This window comes from Rhododendron vialii, chromosome 7a (genome assembly GCF_030253575.1).
Source record: "Rhododendron vialii isolate Sample 1 chromosome 7a, ASM3025357v1".
Lineage (NCBI taxonomy): Eukaryota > Viridiplantae > Streptophyta > Magnoliopsida > Ericales > Ericaceae > Rhododendron > Rhododendron vialii.
Window position 1 is genome coordinate 6,928,534 of NC_080563.1, and position 19,503 is coordinate 6,948,036.

The window sequence follows — 19,503 nt, forward strand, 5'->3', positions numbered from 1 at the left end:
CAAACAAGAGAAGTGGGGGGAAAAAGGTAGGTGCCATTCGAACGCTACCTAAAATGTGATATTCTTATATATATGTAGTACGTACTGATCATAAATATATTTATCTACCGTGTCGATGTAATGTGACCTAAACTATTTAGGTCATTAAACCACTACTAGTTAGAGGAGAACCTCTCTACCTAAACATTTTCAGTCATGCCAATTAATATATTGTTAGCGGATGATGGCGACCCAATTGAATAATTAGCAGATTAACTTGACATGTAATCTCGTCATTAAGGCATTAATGCCACCTCTTTTTATTGGAAAAGACAAGCCAAAAAAGCAACGTACCGGCAACCACAATTTTATCCAAGTATTTATAGGGCTTGCTCTAGTATTCCTCGTGATGCAATCTCCCAACTAGATGACTCATCAACACACACACACACTACTATCTCTTTCTTAATGACTCATCAACACACACACACACTACTATCTCTTTCTTAAACTTTTTATCGCTAAAACAATTGGCCCGTTTTGTTAAAGTTTTTATTTTTCGCTTTATGAGATAGGTCATTCTCTCACATTATATTAAATTTAATTCAAAAAACAAGTACTCCATCGGTCCAAAAATATTTGTTCGGTCCGCAAAACAAAGTCTCAAAAATAATGCATTTCTTTCAGGAAAAAATTTCATAATTTTAAAGAACTCGTCAATATCTGGTAAATTGTTGAAAAAATTAGAGTTTTTCTTGCAAAAATTATATTATTTTTACATTCTCGTTTTGCGAACCGGACAAATATTATGGGACGGAAGGAGTAATTATTTGAAAAATAAACACTTATTTTAGTTAGTGGAACGAGGCTCTCCGACTTGAATGTAGATTCTTTTGTTAATCTTATTGACGGGGATAATCTTCGCAACTGATCAAATAACTCATCCTCCATTAACCTTGTGATAAATGAGGATTAGTGAAGGAAACCTAAAGTACTGATTAAAAAAAAAAAAAAAGCATCCTTGAAAAACAACAATATGAAAGCTACTCATGTGGAAAAAGGAAAAAAGGAAGTGCTCTGCCGACTTTGGGTTTAGGTCATTTCCTTTTATAACATAATCTTCCCAACTAATTCCATAGTTTATCGCAAAACCTCATGATAAATGAGGATTAATGAAGCAAAAAAAAAAGTGATCATAGGAATCTTTGCATGGAAGTTTCCTTTTTTCTTTCTAACAATTGAAACTTGAGTTCCCTATAACGCGTCGTTTTGTTTGTGGAAATACTTTTTATCATCGGTCCTAGGATAAAAAGATGTGAACACATTGGTAAAGGTGGCTAGAGGACATATCACGTGAAAGTGAACACATTATTATGCTTTGTTTGATTAGCTAGATTAAACGGCGTTTCCACCGACCAATAAGTTATGGACAATTTTTTATTGTAATGTCAAGTTGTTATCAGTAACTCATAAGTTGTAGATTATATACGCACCCAGGAATTGCCCCAGTGGTTGCCCAGGCTCTGGGGAATATTCCTCAAAGTCTGAGATTCGATTCTCCACCCGATGAGTATATGTTCTCATATAATATAATTAGCCGCACGATTGCACAAAAGATTCTTTTCGAGAAGTGACTATTGTGCAATTCTGTGGTTGAAAAATTGCACGAAAATAGAAATACATACACTTTTTTTCAGTACGGAAGATTGTATATGTTAATTCCTTAAGTATTAGTCCAGTGTGACCAATCAAACTAGTCCTAAAGTAAAAACATACTTAAGTTACAAGTACATTAGGTGCATCGTGGTAAAAAAAAAAAATGATCCTCGATCATTAGGTGCATCATGGTAATCATTACCTAAACTTGGCCTTTCATTTGTTCCGATTACCAAACCAGATGAACGGATCGAATCACGGGACTCCGAAACGGAAGCTAGGATAGTTTGGGAACAATTCGGCCCGTTTCCATTAATAAAAAACTTAACCCATTTTACCATCTCGTTCTCACTAACAAGAAGAAAACCCTAAAAATTTAACGTTTTTTATCAATTGGTTTCAATTTTTACCAACTCAACAATTTTTTCACTCACATACTCGGCAAAAAAATTTTTACTACCGAAAACACCTAACAAATTTTCAACTACAAATAAAAATCTACGAATTTTTCACTAACAGAAATACGCCCGGAGTATACAGACTGTCGCCGATCTGGATCTACGGTCCTAACCCAAGTCAAAGTCGGACAACGCAGAGCCAGTGAGCCCACGATTTCACTTGTCACTTAAGTAAGAGTTAAGACTAATACGTCACAGGCTGGCTGGCTGGCTGCTATTATTATACTAGTAGTAATTAATTAGTACCGGTAATTAAGACCCTCACGTGTGGTTCACGCCACACGTGTGATTAGGCAGCCGCTCCTCTCTGCACCTCTCTCTGCCACGGTGTGATCAATGCAAATCACGTTCTGATATTGACCGCACGGCTTCCCGGTAAATTCTATTCTCATCCCCCTTGTTTTCGAAAAATTATATAATGCCCCGGGGGCAAGAACACGTGGACCTTGTTCGGTTTGGGTGTTGAGGGAAATTTTAAAATATAATAAGTGGAGAGAGATAGATAGAAAAAATTTATTGAAAATCATGCACAAAAATTTTGAGTACCCCAAACGAATAAGCCCGTGGTGCCCCAACCCCTCTCTCCATTACACACACACACACACAAAGTAAGTTCTCCTTGATTTGAAAGAAAAGTGGAGCAAATTAGATTTGTCTCTATTCTTTCAATGACATGATAAGGAAAATTGACAAAAAATCATAAGTTACAAATGGATAAAATTGACACAAAGTCAATGTAATTATTATATTTTCTTAAATTACGTGAAAGTCAAAATGGGCGCAACAAATTGGGACAGATGGAGTAATATACGAGATTTTAGGCATACATTGTTGATTAATAGAACCAATAGAGTTAAGGTAGTTTTTGAACTCTCTAATTCGAATATATTCCTGGAGTTACCACTGCCTTATATTGTCGAGAATTAAAAAGCTTCTTTCATGTTTGCCACCATCTCACAGGTGTAGGTGGATAGGAGGAGTAGGAGAAGGAGAAGGAGAAAGGTAGGTGGGTTGAGAAAAAATGGTAAATTTGGTTATTTGGTGTGGGTACCGATGAAAAAGGGTTGTTAATTTTCGTCATTTCAATTGCGACGAAACAATTTGAAATGACTGAGGCCTCGTTTCAGAAATTTTCTTAAAAAATAAGCAGTTTATTTTACATTTTTAAATTCAAAAATAATATAAATGAAAAATAAATTTTTAAATTTTTTTGCATCGTATAAAAGTCTCGATGAGATCTTTCAAATAAGATCCATATTGCATATTTCAATAAGTCCTTAATTTTTGAACTTGAAATTGCTTTCTTAAAAAATAAGGGCTTTTATCCGGTTGCGGAACGGAGCCTGAGTACTCTCCCTCTGTCCCTCGGAGTAATTCTTTCATGTCTCTGGTGCTGCGTGTTAGTGCCTCAAATTCTTCTCTATCACGTAAATATATAGTATGTGATCATAGGTTTGGGTTTCGAATGGAACAAAAGATTGTACTACCACTTTGATGTGATGTTATTTCGTTGTTCTTATTAGTTTTGTAGCAATTTCAAAATTAATGATATCTTCTTTTACCATTCAAAAATAAATAAAAAAAGAATTTGGAGCAGCACGTGACAATGCCGTATTGGATAGAGGAAAAATTTGAGATACCGTCACGTGCTGCCGTCACCGAATAAATTTTCCTCCGTCCACACCCGCTGCCCCGTGCCATCCATCTCCATCAATTCAACGCCCGTCAATATAGAGTGAGGAAAAAAAGCCTACAAAATACACACACGCACACACGATATAGGCGGAAAACCAACTATATAAACCGACTTCCCCCCCATATCTCCCTCTCTCGCTAACGAAACACAAACCCAATCACACTTCCAACATATCTCTCTCTCTCTCTCTCTAAAACGTTGTCAATGGAATCTCCAGTTCGCAGTAACGTGATCATCGTCGGAGCCGGTATTTCAGGTATAACAGAGAGAGACTCAAAACACTCGTAACATAAGCATATACAATGTTGAGCCTAATTTGTTGTTATGTAATTGTGTGTATGTGTATATGTATGTATTTACAGGTATATCGGCAGCGAAGGTGTTGGCGGAGAACGGCGTGGACGATATTTTAATCCTGGAGGCGTCGGACCGGATCGGCGGGAGGATCCGGAAGGAGGAATTCGGAGGGGTGTCGGTGGAGCTCGGAGCGGGTTGGATAGCCGGAGTCGGCGGGAAGGAGTGCAACCCGGTTTGGGAACTCGCCCGGAGCTCGGGGCTCCGGACATGCTTCTCGGACTACAGCAATGCCCGTTACAATATCTACGACCGAAGGTTCGTTGGAATTTCTACCGGCGCAATTTAGCATTACTCGGTTTCTGGAGTTTTTCTAGATTGCGCTCGGTGCGTTGCGGTGGTCCTAGTTTGTATCTCTTTTGAACAATTTTTGTGGTGAAAACAGTGGGAAGATTTTTCCGAGTGGAATCGCGGCGGACTCTTACAAAAAGGCGGTGGACTCAGCCATGGAGAAACTCAAGAAGGAAGAGGTTAACAACCACGACGCTGATTTGCTCAAATTTTCTGAACCTCCATCGTAAGCTTTTCTCTCCTCCTCATCGTCTCTGTCTTTGTTATTGGATTTGTAATGGTATCACGACCTAAGTCACATAATGCGCATGCGTACGTGTCTAATTAATCAGTGAACCACGATGGACGCCGCATAAATGTGCAGTGATGGATAGCCTTGAATGATCCGAAGGACCATGTGACTATGCTCTGGGAATACTGAATGATTACTCTGTGTGCATGAGCATTAGTAAAAGCGTGAAAACATCTTCCAAATTAATTGAAAAACGGCTTACCCAAGACTAATTTGTGCGTCTCATTTTCAAATTATAATTATGACGCTGCAACGGACCACTTGAGTGGACTATGACTATGTTATTGCGGTTGAATTCCTACGCAGTGAGCTTTTACGTTCGTTATATAACGCTTTCTGTACCTTTTTTTTGTTGTTAACAGTACTCCCAAGACACCAATAGAGCTGGCCATTGACTTCATCCTTCACGACTTCGAAATGGCAGGTCGGTCTGCGCTCTTTCAGTTTTCTTTTCAGTTATAACTCAGGGTTTTCAGACTTGTTTATGGATTATTTCATGAAGAATCAATGCCACTGCCCACTGACATGAACCCGATTAAGACTGATGTGTGCTTTGATGATGTGATGTCGCGTAGATTCTCTAAAAGGACGTAGATTCTCTAAAAGGACCAAATTTAGTACCGGGAATTCTTTTTTCTCGAGCTTGTGCTTTCCACTAGAATAAGGCGAAGTTCAGTGGAAGGCTTCAAAAATTGTTAGTATAATCTTATCAATAATGCTACGAGATGGTGAACGAAGTGTATGATTACAAATTTTCGGAAATTGTTTTATTTTCCAATAATGAACTGTCAAATTGAGAATTGGGTTTGGTTTTTACAGAGGTTGAACCAATATCAACTTACGTGGATTTCGGGGAGCGAGAATTTTTGGTTGCTGATGAAAGGGGTTACGAGCACTTACTGCACAAGATGGCCGAAACGTTTCCTTTGACTTCAGAGGGTAAAATCATGGATAATCGTCTAAAACTCAACAAGGTAACAAAGAAATATTTTTACTTACCAAAAACAAAAACAAAAACAAAAACAAAAACAAAAACAAAGAAATCTTTTTGTAGATTTTGTATTTGTATCTCTTAGGAGAAACTTTTTTATGCTAGTGTTGTGTCACTTGTCCGTTATGCTTTCCATTATGAGCCAATCATCAGGCGAAAACAGAGAGACATGTAGATCAGTTAGACAAGAGAAAAAGGAACACAACTCTGTTTTGTATGCATGCAGTGCACCTTCCCTGCCTTTTCATTTGTTGTTATTTGTTGAGATTGATAGAGCCTCCTTTAGGGGTTTTTTCAGATAATGACGTTTACTGAAAGCTGTTCTCTTTTTATATTCTAGTATTCTGTTTCTGATACGGAGTATCATATTGGACAATAGTTTAATGTAGGAAACTGATTTTGAGTTCTATTTTTTATTGATGACGCTCCAATTTTAAGGTTCATAAACAAAGTGAAGCGCTATAAAAGTGGAGCGCGAATATCAATTTCCTTTAATGTATAGATATAGAAATAGGTAACTGTATGAGATTACTTACCTTTCTAGGTTTTACTTTTTGAAATCTCTTAGAAAGAGAATCTTTTACATGTTTGTGCATGAGGTTACTATGTTGCCTAGAAATTTCCTTACTTTCTTTTTCCAAGGGTATGCGGGTTTCGACGCACCTTGTCTCGAGACTCCCGACTTATCTATTAGGTACATGTAAAATATCAGTCCACGTATGTTAAATAATTATGGCGTTGGGACCTTCTAAATAGAAAGGCTAAACCGTACCCACTACGCAGCCCTTAGTAATTATTGAGAAATATCCTTGTAACTGTTGTCAAATGGGAAACACTCAGCTCCATTTAATAGAAACAGGGGAAAGTTTTTGAGGACCCCTCCATACAATCGTAATTTGACCTGCCCAACGTTTTCCAATAATCATAGTCATGAACTGGAAAAATATTTCTAGCCTCGAAGCCCATTTTACTACTCATTGTCCCAGTGTGTAGGTCCCAAATCCCAATCTCCGCCACTACCTTGCGCAGTGTGCATATGGCCTATGGTTTTCGTTCAAGGAGCTAGAATTGACCCAAGACATATTCTCAATAGGGACATGATGTAAAGGGTCTTGTCATTTTCCTCATTTAATGGGGTTAGTTGTATGCTTCCTAAGTAGTAGCTTTAATGGAAGTTATATCTTATTGGGGTGGAACTGTTTCTCAACGCTTTTACTATAGCTCATAAATTGAAGACACTTAACATAAATGGACTAGGTTCCTCAATATCAGCAGAGACTCCTCTTGAAGTATATCATCCAATCCCACAATTTCAAAATCGGAAATGGAAATTTTGGCACGAATTTTCTTGGTTTGACTGCTCAGAGTTGTACGACTCTGATGAGCTGGTGGTTGACTTGCCTTTTGCTGCTTCATCCTTGTTTTGTTAATTGTACATGTATGTATACATGGTATTGTAGATGTACATATAACAATGGTTAGCTTCCTCCATGTTGAGGATTGAAAAATATTATGAGTATCATATATGTACAACCACCAATCATGTGTGTGTGGTACTCACTTGAAAATGTGGCTATGCCCGTGTGAAACGCCATGTTAGATTCTACTCATGCCAATATAAAATAGGAATAGATGACCAACCTTCGGCCAACCTACTTTGGGTTCATTGGAGGAGACAATGTTAGCCTAATCCATCCTTGTTTGTGTGTCTGTATTAGTCACAACGCCCACCATGTGCACATGACATGGTGGCGCTCATAGATTAACGGACGGAGTATTTTTCTGTTTTTTGTGCTTTTTTTTTTTGGTAAGTAAAAATTTATAACCAAAAAATGCACACGAAGCTACAAGAAATCAACAGGGGCATTCCCTGGCCACCTACACATCAAAAGGACCAAGAGACGTCCAAAAAACAAACTCACAAGGAAACCTACATAGCTTTGTTTATGCCAAACTAATTTGTAGGCTAGGCTAAGAGTGAAACCTAATGTTGTCCTGTGAGATTTGGTTGTGCATTGATGATATGGTTTCATGGAATTGGGCCAGGTTGTTCGGGAATTACAGCACTCGAGAAACAGCATTACTTTGACAACGGAGGATGGTTGCATTTACGAAGCCAATTACGTGATTTTGTCCGTTAGCATTGGTGTTCTCCAAAGTCACCTCATCTCCTTCAGACCACCCTTGCCCGTACGCATCCTACTTCTTTCTTTACATCTATTCAACTGCTAAATATTTGTACGAGCAATTATCCACCATGGAAACAAACCACAGTTGCTTCACTGTTGGTGTTCCATTGATCTGACCCAGTACAGTAACAATGGGGGTCAAGGCTAAGAACTAGGTCACTATCGGTGGGACCAACCAAGTTGTACAATTGCAGGTTACAAAGTTTAGATTCCTAACTGAAAGATTGTTAAGTACAAACACTATTTTTGAAGAAGATAGGTATCTTGTGTTGGGTTGTCCTCTAAATGTTTATGTACATTTGGCTCCCCAATGGTGGAAGTAGATTTTCCGAATTAGTTGGTTATACAGAATTATAAAAATAAAAAGTCTACGTGCATCTTCCCCAAATGCATTCATGCTTGCACGAATATGTCTCGAGATTCAAGCTTTTGAATATTCATTGTCTATTTGAGGTGCATTTGGACAGAGTCACAGAGGATAAGAATACATTTTACTTGGCCTGGTTCCATAACCTAGAAAGATTAAATAAGGGTTGAATAGGTAGGTGGTTCTATGAATTATCTAGTTTTTTTTTTTGGGTAAACGAATTATCTAGTTGATGTCTTGGTGACACAAGAATGATATATAGTTGAACTATTATTAATTTGCATGTACCACGGATTGCATAATCCACAGAATTGTAAATCCGGTGGCTCATCAATGAGTTGCCCTGTTTTTGTGAAGTGGACTTGACACCTTGTAGGCCAAGGGCGCAATATAAGGAAGGAAGCAATTATATGGGTATCTGTTGACAGCTGGTCTCTTAAACTTGTGAAACAAGCATTTATGATTTCCTGAATTATCAATGCAAGTTGGGTTTTGAAACCCATGATTGTCAAAACCATGGGAAAAAGAGAAGAAACTAAAAAAAAATGTTTGTGGTGGTTTAAATAATTAGTTGTTTGGTACAGTCAAAGTTTAGGAAATGGGTGACAAAAAATAATGGTGGTCAAATTTTGTTACTAAAAGAAATCCGTACGCATACAATATTGTTAGTTTTGTGAATGCCGAAGAATCATTCTGGAAGAACTTGGTTAAGTGAATCTTTTACTGTTGAGCCTTTGAGAAAATATCCGTGCCAATGCATTGGACTTGGGATAGGAAATTATTGGGTGATTATGGCCATCAATGCCAACACATGTCTTCATTGTTTTTGAGTTGGTTTTGGTTAATTGATAATAATGCTGGTAATTATATACATTATCTCCTCCAATGGCCCAGCTTTTGTGCCTAGATATTCTTTTGCTGGAATTTGCTGAACCAATGCACATGCATGTCATCTTTCAATAATTTGCTTAGGCAGTTTTAAAATTGCTAAGTACCTCTGAATTTTTCAACACGTTTGTTTGTTTGTGGTCCCTTCACTTATTGTATGATTTCGCAATGTAAGAATAAACTAATCGGGAAGTTATGAAACAGAGGTGGAAAATGGAAGCCATTGAGAAATGTGATGTGATGGTGTACACGAAGATCTTCTTAAAGTTTCCGTCTAAGTTCTGGCCGTGTGGGCCTGGAAAAGAGTTCTTTATTTACGCCCACGAGCGGAGGGGCTACTACACGTTCTGGCAGGTTTGTATAATTTAGTATTTACCATTAATTTAGTCTAATTGTCTGATTGCATGCTAAGAGTGATGTTGTCTTGTTCGTTTTTTATATCCAATCTTTGTTTTTGTTGTTTGACTTGGGAGTATTTCATAAAGGTTGAAAGAGGAAAGTTATTTATTTTTTTCCTGACAGATGAGCAAGAACTTTGTTTGTTTCTGGCTTTGTCATTTCTTCACATATTTTAATGTGGAGTAATTGGGATAGTGGCAATGTTCTAAAAATCACTAGGCGCTAATCGGCCGACCAACTAGAGCCTAGGCAGTTGACTTTTAGAATACTGGGCAGTGGGGAGGAAATTTCACCTACTTGATGTTGGAGCTCTGGAAGCAGTAGCAGCTCGTTTGGTGGATTAAATTGTTCTCTAATCTTGTCATTTTGACTTTCGGTTGAACATATCAGTCTTCTTTTCATCTAGTTGCTTATACTACCTCTTTCCAAAGGGTCTGTATATTTTTATTGCACCCTTTGTGTGTGAATGTTCAATGTTTCCCACTAGGTGATTAGATTTAGCAACCTTGTTACTGGAAAATCATGAGGGAAAAGTTGCATACAAAAGACTGGTTGAAAGACGATTGATATGTGTTCATAAGTAAACCAGCCCAATCTGCAAATGTTTCTGAATGACTGTGATGCCCATTTGCCATTTACACTTTTACCACTCAAGTGTGCTCCATAGTTTCTTCATCTGTCCAACTACTACTATAGAGATGTGTGTAATGATATTTCTTGTGTGGATAAACAATGGTTCTCTGCTAAAAAATTTATTTTGCATGAGTCATCGGTTCATCTTACCACGTGTCTGTCACTTTCTTAGACCTGGCAATTTATTTCCACTATTGAAAGCTGTTCTCCTATTATCACGTCAGTCGAATATAATTTTGAAATCATTGTCTCCCAAATGTGTCATTGGCTTTCCTAGGAGATAGGTGAAATATTATTTGCCACACATTGGCACCATGTAGACTCTTTGTGTTCTTATCCTCTTCTCTTTCATTTAGCCCTACAAAAGATTCTGGACGTATAGTATTGCAAATCGAATGTTATCTTTCTGGAACTCATTATCTTAAACATGTTCCCTGATTGTGTGATATACTCCCTCCGTCCCATAATGTTTGTCCGGTCCGCAAAACAAGAACGTAAAAATAATATAATTTTTGCAAGAAAAATTAATTTTTTTTTTTAATAATTTACAAGATATCGATGAGTTCTTTTAATTTATGAAAAAAATTTAAATTTTTTCTTGAGAGAAATGCATTATTTATGAGTCTCCGTTTTGCGGACCGGACAAACAATTTGGGACGGAGGGAGTATTTGGTATTGGTATTACTATTCAGCAAAACTGATCAAAGTTTGTTGCTGATCTCTTGCTTTATCACCAGCACATGGAGAATGCTTACCCGGGGTCCAACATTCTTGTTGTCACATTGACAAACGGGGAATCAAAACGCGTTGAAGCACAATCAGACCAAGAAACACTAAAAGAAGCCATGGACGTCCTAAGAAACATGTTTGGGACTGACATACCTGATGCCACTGATATCCTTGTGCCTCGCTGGTGGAACAATCGATTCCAGTGTGGCAGCTATAGCAATTATCCCATCTACTTCAACCATCAACTTGTTGATAACATTAAGGTGTGCATTAGTTATCCTACACTAATTTATGGCAATTATATTATTCATGCTACCTTAACTTCTAGCTCTCTATGTGGTAGGGACTCTCCATAAATAAAAATATCAAAGGCATCGACCTACCTTCTGTGATAAAAACCTAAATGCGTCTTGTTCAGTTCACGTCTTTGTCATTGCTTTGTCTTGCTCTTTACAGTAAACGTAAGACTTGAATCCATAGAATTTGGACTTACAAAGTACTCCCTGTTTGTATATTAGAACTTACTGATATTGGTAAAGGCACTTTGCACCTTTGCTCTGAATGATTTACCTCAATCAAGTTGTGTGATTCTGTTGCACTTGCAACATGTATGGGAAATTCTTGACGTGTAGACTAATAGTTCTTGGACTAAAAGATTATGAGAAACAAATAAACCATATAATATTCAAGTAGGAGTCAACTAACTTAACTGTTTTGCAACATCCGTTCTAATTTCTGTACTTTACATGGTCAGGCACCAGTGGGGAGGCTATTTTTCACTGGAGAGCACACGAGCGAGAGATTTAATGGCTATGTCCATGGGGGATACCTTGCTGGTAAGTGAATTTAGGTTATTTCCAATGATCTTACTAGATCATGGACGATCTCTATTGAAGAGTTTTAGTATTCCCTTCTTATAGTCTTTGTATGAACAACTTGAGCAGGTATAGACACGGGTGAAGCGTTATTGGAAGAATTGAGGAAGGAAGAGAGAAAGCATGACTCTCAAACTTTTCTACTAGAGCCGTTACTAGCATTAACAGGCTCATTAACCTTGACTCAATCAGATGCAGTATCAGGTCTCCACAAATGGGAAATTCCTAGACAACTCTTTCTTAGTACTAACAAACTACGCCTCCCGGGGGCCATCTTATGACTAAAGGAATCCCTTGATAAACCCCACTTTGACTACGAAACTGATCAGTTCAGCAAGAAAGATTCCCCAAAGGGTATGGAATACAATCCAATCTAATCCGAGCTGTTGATGCGATTCAGAGAGTAGAATAAAAAGAGATACCCACGGAAAATCTGGGTGACTCTCATCTTTTTTGAGGCATATGGCTCCAGGAAAGTGCTGATTAGGCTCCAGGGATTATGGTTTTCGAAGTGAATTGGTTTGGGTACTCAGGAAGGTTGTTTACTGGACTGAAAATTTAGGGCAAAGCATACTTCGGATACCAATTGTAGTGTTGTTACCCAAAAATGAAAGAAAGTTTCTTTTCAGATCTACAGACATTGTACGCTTTGAATTGATTTGTTGTCCATGGCTATGCCATCTCAGAGTAGAAAAAAGATACAATTGGAATAGCTAAATTAAACACAACAAACAAAGCTAAATAAGCTGAAACACCGCTTGGAAAATCATCTATCCAGCGTCAAAAGGAAAGGAGTGGTTTGGCTTCTGAATTGGTTCTAGCTGTAGCTGCAAAAACTGCTAGATAATGTGCCCAAGGGAGCATTCTTTCTGCGTATAAGACTTTCAGTTGATGGTACACACACACACACACACACTAAACACAGAAACAAATTTACATGGTTTGGCCTGAGTGTTCGCTCCACGGAGAAAAACGAATATATATCGGCAATATCTGGGGATCACACAATGGAACCTCTCAACCTCTCACCATGTCTGGTTCTCTCTATTCTCACCACACTTAACCTCTCTGCCCTCACTGCATATATATACACACACGGGGCGGTCAAAAAAGAAAGAGCAAATGTCCAAGGCCATTTTAGGCACGCGTGAGATTTTCTAGATTCGGGCATGCCTTTGGAGTCAAATAAGGATGCCATGCATGCAGCTTGTTTCCCCCCCTTCTGCACATGGTAGTGGATCCAACACAAACATGTAGAGACAGTGGTAGGACACAAAAGTCATATAACCATGGGGCTGCTACTGTCTGCAATGGGGTTGTGGCTTTGGTCGTCTTGTTCATGAGCATACGTAATCGAAAAGGGTTCTTGCTCAAACTGCTGAAAATATGATACGAATAAGGAGGAAAAAGACGATCGTGACGATCATAATGGTGTGCTTAGTAGAATGATATCAGAATGGTCTCAAACCGGAATGGATTTTTTTGTGAGTGATGGCTGCTTAGATACAGTCTTTTCATTTTGCTGTATTTTATTGTTTCCTTAATGGGATTGACAAACTGCTCCCCCTTGGCTCTTCTAATCTCTAATAACATCAAAGAGGGCTTCTGAGATTAATACAATGGCTTCATACTGCGAGCATTGCATCTGCATCTTGGAATTTATGATCAGGTTGAGGATTCTTCGACAAAAATAGTGCTGCAGATACAGAAAGCCGGAGGATCGGGCAAAAATAATTACTGAAAATTAGCTTTTGGCCCAACCAACAGTGTCTTGTAAATACCTGGGAAATTGTTTATTAGCTTGGGTATGCCATTTGTGGCAAGAGTAGCTTTGAAAGAGGGCAAGAGGGTAATTTCACATACTAACTCACCAAGACAATTGCTGACTAGGGAGAGGCATAGTGAACCCTTTAAACACACACGCAATTGCTGACTAGGGAGTGGCAAGAGTAGCTTAAATGTATGATATTTCTTCACTTCCTTAACCCTCGTTGTGAAATCCCCAGTCCCACATCGGCTAGGGGTGAGAATGTTAAATGGTATATATATCGTAATTCTGAATTTCTTACGTGCTAAAAAAGAAAAAGATAATGCCCCCATACCTAAGTGATACTAGGGCTCGTTCCGAAATTGAATATAAGTATTTATTTTTTAAAAATGTAATTTCAAGCTCAAAAATAATGTGTTTGCGCAAATAATTTTTCTACCAATATGGATCTTGTTTGATAGATCTTATCGAAATCTTTTATACTGTGCAAAAAAAATTAAAAAATTATTTTTTATTTACATTATTTTTTAATTTGATTATGTGAAATACGTACTTATTTTTTAAGAAGGTGTTCTGGAACAGGACCTAATATTCGGACCAAAAAAAGAAAGAAAGTAATACTAGTATTTAAACCCTGACGCGAATTGTTGATGTTTTGGGCTGTGTTCCAGAAATGAATTAAGAACTTATTTTTTGTTGAATAAGAAGGGTTGTTCCGGAAAATAAGAAGAGTGGTAATTATTTTGATAGAATTTATATAGGTACCAATGGGCGCCGGGAGGGAAATCGTACCGGCGGCCGCGCCGGGCTGTCTCCGGCCACCGGACGGCCGATCCGAGCCGTCCAAAAATTCTAAAAAAAAAAATCGAGGGGGCCCACGCGAGAATCAATGGCATCCGAGGTGTGTAGGGTGCTTGATCCGAGCACCCCTTTTCAGTGTATATATGATTATTTTAGAATTTTTGGACAGCTCGGATCCGCCGTCCGGTGGCCGGAGACGGCCCAGCGAGGCCGTGGGTACGATTTCCCACCGTCGGCGCCCATTATCATAACAACAGTCTTATTTTTTCTATAAGGCAACTTCAAGCTCAAAAATCATGTGTTTACGCAAATAATTTTCCTACCACTATGGATCTTGTTTGATAGATCTCATTGAGATCTTTAATACGGTGCAAAAAAAATTGAATTTTTTTTTCATTTATATTATTTTTGAGTTTGAAAATGTGAAATGAACTTTTTAAGAAGGATTTTGTGAAATGCTCCTTCTTATTTTTGAATTAGAAGTGACAAAATAAGTACTTATTTTTTAAGAAAGTTTCCGAAACGGAGCCTAAATCGTATCCAAAGTCAGTCATATTTTGAATCTTGAATTTGTGGAGAATTTGTGCAAAAAAATGAAAAGCCGAAGGAAAGAACAAGATCATACGAACTGAAAAATTGCAAGCAAAAATACAATATTTTAGTAGAAAATAGAGCAGAGATAAGGGGAATAATTCTGACACTCCTATAGTAGCATCATTATTATTATTATTTTCCTTGTTATTACATCATTATTACATCATTTATCTAATTCTGACACAAAATGTGATTGAATTGGTCAAATACATACGGGCTTTATGCATCAAATGATTTTGAAAACACTTGTGTTTAGATATGTACACAAGAGATGTCGGCGTACATTTTGTTGCTAAAAAAATTAAAAAAAGATGGTTGTTAATTTCTTATCTCTTCTTATTTTAAAAATAAAGGTATTAAAACTCAAACATCAGTTCTCAGAAATTAACAAAGAAAAACAAAATTGCAGTAGTTGGCTAGTTGCCGTGTTAAGTGTCATCTGAAACCAGTGTATCACTGAAACAAATCGTGCCCATCAACTACCGGTGGTTGGATTGAGGAAGGTTACAGAGCATGTTAATCAAACTCCATTTAATCAGGTTTGCCCTTTCCTTCACGTGCTTTCAACACGCGTGAGTACATAGCGTTTCTTTGTTAACTGTCGTTAACAAAACTGTCGGTAGCGGGATCCAAGATCACCTCACATGGTGAGAGAGAGAGCGAGAGCGAGCGCAAATTCAAGACTAGTTAAAGAGCAAATTCAAGACTAGTAAAGGTTGAAAGTAGCTGTGAATTCAAGTCATTTGAGTTTTAAGTTATGGGTTCATTGGTAGTCCAAGATCATTCATCACCCACAAAACCCTCAAAACCCTACCTCAAATCCAAGTCAACCCATCTCTCAGATCGCTTCTCTGAGTCCAAATCCCTAGATTTCTCCACATGGGTATCCGAAAACACCCCCAAGATCTTCACTTTTGCCCTCCTAGCCCTCACCGTCGCCGCCTTCTTCTTCCTCCGCAATGCTGCCAACCCCGCCGCCCTCCTCTGCCTTAAAACCCACCGCCCCAAGCACCCCGTAGAGCTCGAATACCCTGAAATCCACTACAATTCAATCCCACCCATTGTAGACAAGTCCTCCCCTTATACCTCCTTTACGTCAGATCGATGGGTTGTGGTTTCTGTCTCGGATTACCCCTCCGATTCGCTTCGTGCCCTTGTCAAGATCAAGGGCTGGCAAGTGGTTGCGGTGGGTAATTCGAGGACTCCCGCGGATTGGGAGCTAAAGGGTGTGATTTTCTTGTCAATGGAAGAACAAGCTAATCTAGGGTTTAGGGTTGTGGATTACCTTCCTTATGAGTCTTATGTTAGGAAGAGTGTTGGGTACCTTTTCGCTATCCAACACGGTGCCAAGCGGATTTTTGATGCTGATGATCGCGGGGTGGTTATTGGTGGGGACCTTGGGAAGCATTTTGATTTGGATTTGGAAGTGGTAGTGGGAAAGCAGCAAAGGGTCTTGCAGTATAGTGATTTGAATGTGAATCGAACGGTTGTGAATCCCTACGTTCATTTTGGGCAAAGGTCAGTTTGGCCTAGGGGATTTCCACTAGAGAATGTGGGTGAAGTAGGGCATGAGGAGTTCTACACTGAAGTGAGTGGTGGAAATCAATACATACAGCAGGGTATATCTAATGGCCTACCGGATGTTGATTCGGTTTTCTATTCCACTCGAAAGTCAGGTGGAGAAGCATTTGATATCAGGTTTGATGAGAATGCCCCAAAAGTTGCTTTGCCCCATGGTATGATGGTGCCAATGAATTCATTCAATACGATGTTCCATTATAATGCATTTTGGGCTTTAATGCTTCCTGTTTCTGTTAGTACTATGGCTTCTGATGTAATTAGAGGTTACTGGGCACAAAGGCTTTTGTGGGAGATTGGTGGCTTTTTTATGGTTTATCCTCCCACCATTCATAGAACTGATGATACAGAATCATACCCGTTTTCAGACGAGAAGGATATACATGTAAATGTGGGCCGTCTAGTTAAGTTTTTAGTTTCTTGGAATTCTTCAAAGAACATTTTGTGTGAGAGAATTTTGGAGTTAAGTTATTCAATGGCTAAAGAGGGTTTTTGGAGCGAAAAGGATGTGAGGTTCACGGCTGCTTGGATTCACGATTTGCTAGCTGTTGGGTATTCAATGCCGAGATTGATGGCGATAGATTTGCATAGGGAAAGGGCAAGAATTGGTGATGGTGATAGAAGGGAGTTCGTCCCCAGAAAATTACCTTCAGTGCATCTTGGGGTAGAGGAATCGGGAACAGTGAATTACGAAATCGGGAATTTGATTCGGTGGAGGAGGAATTTTGGGAATGTTGTGCTCATCATGTTTGTTAGCGGGCCTGTGGAACGCATGGCTTTGGAATGGAGATTGCTCTACGGAAGGGTATTTAAAACTGTGGTTATTCTCTCTGTGCAAGCTGATGCAGACTTAGCCGTTGAGCAAAGCCAGTTCGATCAAGTATACAAGTAAGTTGGTTTTGACTTTCTTTATGATTTGTTTGTTCATATATGAGCTTACCATTGGTACTTTCAGTTTCCATGTTTATGGTAGAATTCAGCCACCAATGTTTTCAAACTTCAAACTTGTAAAATTTGAATTTTCCCATCTTAGTTTTTCCGTACAGTGTCCATCGATGCATTTAAAAGTTACAGGCTATGAGTTATTGATAATTTGATAGAGGAGCTTACAAATAATAATGGTGGAGACAAATTTCTTTGTACAAATCTTTTTATTTTGTTTTTGTTTCCAAGTATATGGGTAGATTCCTTGCAATTCTCCATGTAAAAGAAAATGGAAGTTATTTTTCTCTGGAACAGTTTAGGCTCCTTGAAAATACTATGCGTTAACTTGTATCTGGTCGAATGGAATGGAAATTAACTTTTCGCTTTTTCTTTTCACTCGAAGACTTTCTGATGAGACCCTACATGTTTCTGCGATGAATTTCATGTCTATCTTACCTAGAAAGGCCAATATTGTAAACAGACGTCATCTAGCTTTCTAGAAGAAGCTTGAAGGAAATTGAGACTGGGAAACACAGTGGGACCTTCAAATGCAAAGATTTGCATATAGATTTTTGGGTTCTTTAGATTATGCCAGAGGTTGGTTTTTTCTTGGGATGGGAACTCATGAGAAGATCCTAAAACTTTTGCACTTGAGGCGACGGTGGTCACTTGTTCACCTCATGTGCATGTACTGTGTTTGATCCTTCGTGCTGTGCATTAGGGGTGAGAGAATCTTTCAAAAGATTGGATGAGCATGTTTTCTGTTGTTTTATGGTGTTTTGTTGGGGGGAGACTCGATTTCTTTCTAAGGGACGGAACATATGCCACTTGTCATGAACAATTCTTAGCTGTTTTTGTTAGTAGTAACATTTTTTTATTTTTTGGGATGTTCGTTTAAATTAGGGTTCATGCTTGATACCAGCTGCAACTGGTAGAGTATTGTGGATGTGATACCATGTGTATGCTTCTGAATATAAACAATTATGTTTCCGTAATTTACCTTCATTTTTAATCACCAGAAAGTCCTTTTCTGTTATATTTGCTAACAGTTTTGTTATAAACGGTCGACAGATATTTGCCCAAGATATTTAACAGGTTTACTGGCACGGAAGGATTCCTGTTCCTTCAGGACAATACCATTCTCAACTACTGGAATTTGTTGCAAGCAGACAAATCAAAGCTTTGGATCACCAACATGGTAAGCTACCCTCAAATATATAATGTCACCTCTCTCTCTCTCTCTCTCTCTCTCTCTCTCTCTCTCTCTCAATATTTGTCTTTTGCAGGTGCCACAGTCTTGGACTACTGTGCCAATCACCAGCAACGACTCGTTTTGGAATTCAAAACAAGCAGATATGGTGAAACAAGTGGTGGGCACAATGCCAATCCACTTTCAGCTCAACTATAACGATAATGGCCCGCGCGATGAGACCCTCACTGTATGCAATTCTGAGGTGTTCTACATTCCTCGGCGATTTGTGGACGACTTCATTGATCTGGTGGATCTAGTTGGCAATCTTGAAATCCACCACAAGGTTGCAGTACCCATGTTCTTTAGGGCTATGGACTCATTGCTGAATTTTGATTTGGTGCTCAATACAATGATCTACGAGACTCAAACAAAATCAAGTAACTCTTCATTCTTATATTCTGCTCAAGTTCCGGCAGTGCACCCTTGGAGTGTTACTAGTGAACCAGAGTTCATAAAATTGATAAGAGATATGGCAGCAGGGGACCCTCTTCTAATGGAGCTGGTTTAGAGACAGATGCATTTGTTTATACTACAAGGACATAGGGAGAAAAAATGATAAATTTTTTTCCTGTTTTTGTTCTTTTTGATCTTTTGTAATTTTATATTGTACTGGAAGTGAGAAAAACACTTCATTTTTTTTCTTCCCTTTTATCTTTCTTTCTGTAAATTTGATTCATTGATGGTGTATCCATCTTACAAAACAAATGCACTGGAGTATATATTAATGTAATGTTCGAAGGAGAGCAAATTATTTCCAAAGGCATAGGCTATATAGCACAATGTCGATTG

The 19,503-nt window shown here is 38.5% G+C and overlaps 2 protein-coding genes and 1 long non-coding RNA gene across 3 annotated transcripts; all 3 read left to right on the top strand.

Moving 5' to 3' along the window:
* Positions 1-3,887: 3,887 nt before the first annotated feature.
* LOC131334356 (polyamine oxidase 1) lies at positions 3,888-12,431 on the top strand. Its single transcript, XM_058369326.1, has 10 exons — positions 3,888-4,045; positions 4,152-4,401; positions 4,529-4,660; positions 5,089-5,150; positions 5,546-5,700; positions 7,764-7,907; positions 9,366-9,515; positions 10,931-11,185; positions 11,677-11,758; positions 11,867-12,431. The coding sequence occupies exons 1-10, from the start codon at positions 3,994-3,996 to the stop codon at positions 12,076-12,078; spliced, it is 1,494 nt and encodes a 497-aa protein (XP_058225309.1). The 5' UTR covers positions 3,888-3,993; the 3' UTR covers positions 12,079-12,431.
* Positions 7,949-8,808, top strand: LOC131334357 (uncharacterized). Its single transcript, XR_009202137.1, has 2 exons — positions 7,949-8,219; positions 8,274-8,808. It is a non-coding gene; the product is annotated as an uncharacterized LOC131334357 (long non-coding RNA).
* Positions 12,432-15,351: 2,920 nt separating the features above from the next.
* LOC131334358 (probable glycosyltransferase STELLO1) lies at positions 15,352-19,473 on the top strand. The gene is made up of 3 exons (XM_058369327.1): positions 15,352-17,426; positions 18,534-18,660; positions 18,749-19,473. The coding sequence occupies exons 1-3, from the start codon at positions 15,718-15,720 to the stop codon at positions 19,220-19,222; spliced, it is 2,310 nt and encodes a 769-aa protein (XP_058225310.1). The 5' UTR covers positions 15,352-15,717; the 3' UTR covers positions 19,223-19,473.
* The last annotated feature ends 30 nt before the right edge of the window (positions 19,474-19,503 follow it).

Bases quoted from the DNA above. Each gene is read 5' to 3' on its own strand.
- LOC131334358 (XM_058369327.1), top strand. From the start codon at position 15,718: ATGGGTTCATTGGTAGTCCAAGATCATTCATCACCCACAAAACCCTCA. The intron at 17,427-18,533 runs GTAAGTTGGTTT...AACGGTCGACAG, and splicing joins CAGTTCGATCAAGTATACAA to ATATTTGCCCAAGATATTTA. The intron at 18,661-18,748 runs GTAAGCTACCCT...TGTCTTTTGCAG, and splicing joins AGCTTTGGATCACCAACATG to GTGCCACAGTCTTGGACTAC.
- LOC131334356 (XM_058369326.1), top strand. From the start codon at position 3,994: ATGGAATCTCCAGTTCGCAGTAACGTGATCATCGTCGGAGCCGGTATT. The intron at 4,661-5,088 runs GTAAGCTTTTCT...TGTTGTTAACAG, and splicing joins AAATTTTCTGAACCTCCATC to TACTCCCAAGACACCAATAG. The intron at 9,516-10,930 runs GTTTGTATAATT...CTTTATCACCAG, and splicing joins GCTACTACACGTTCTGGCAG to CACATGGAGAATGCTTACCC.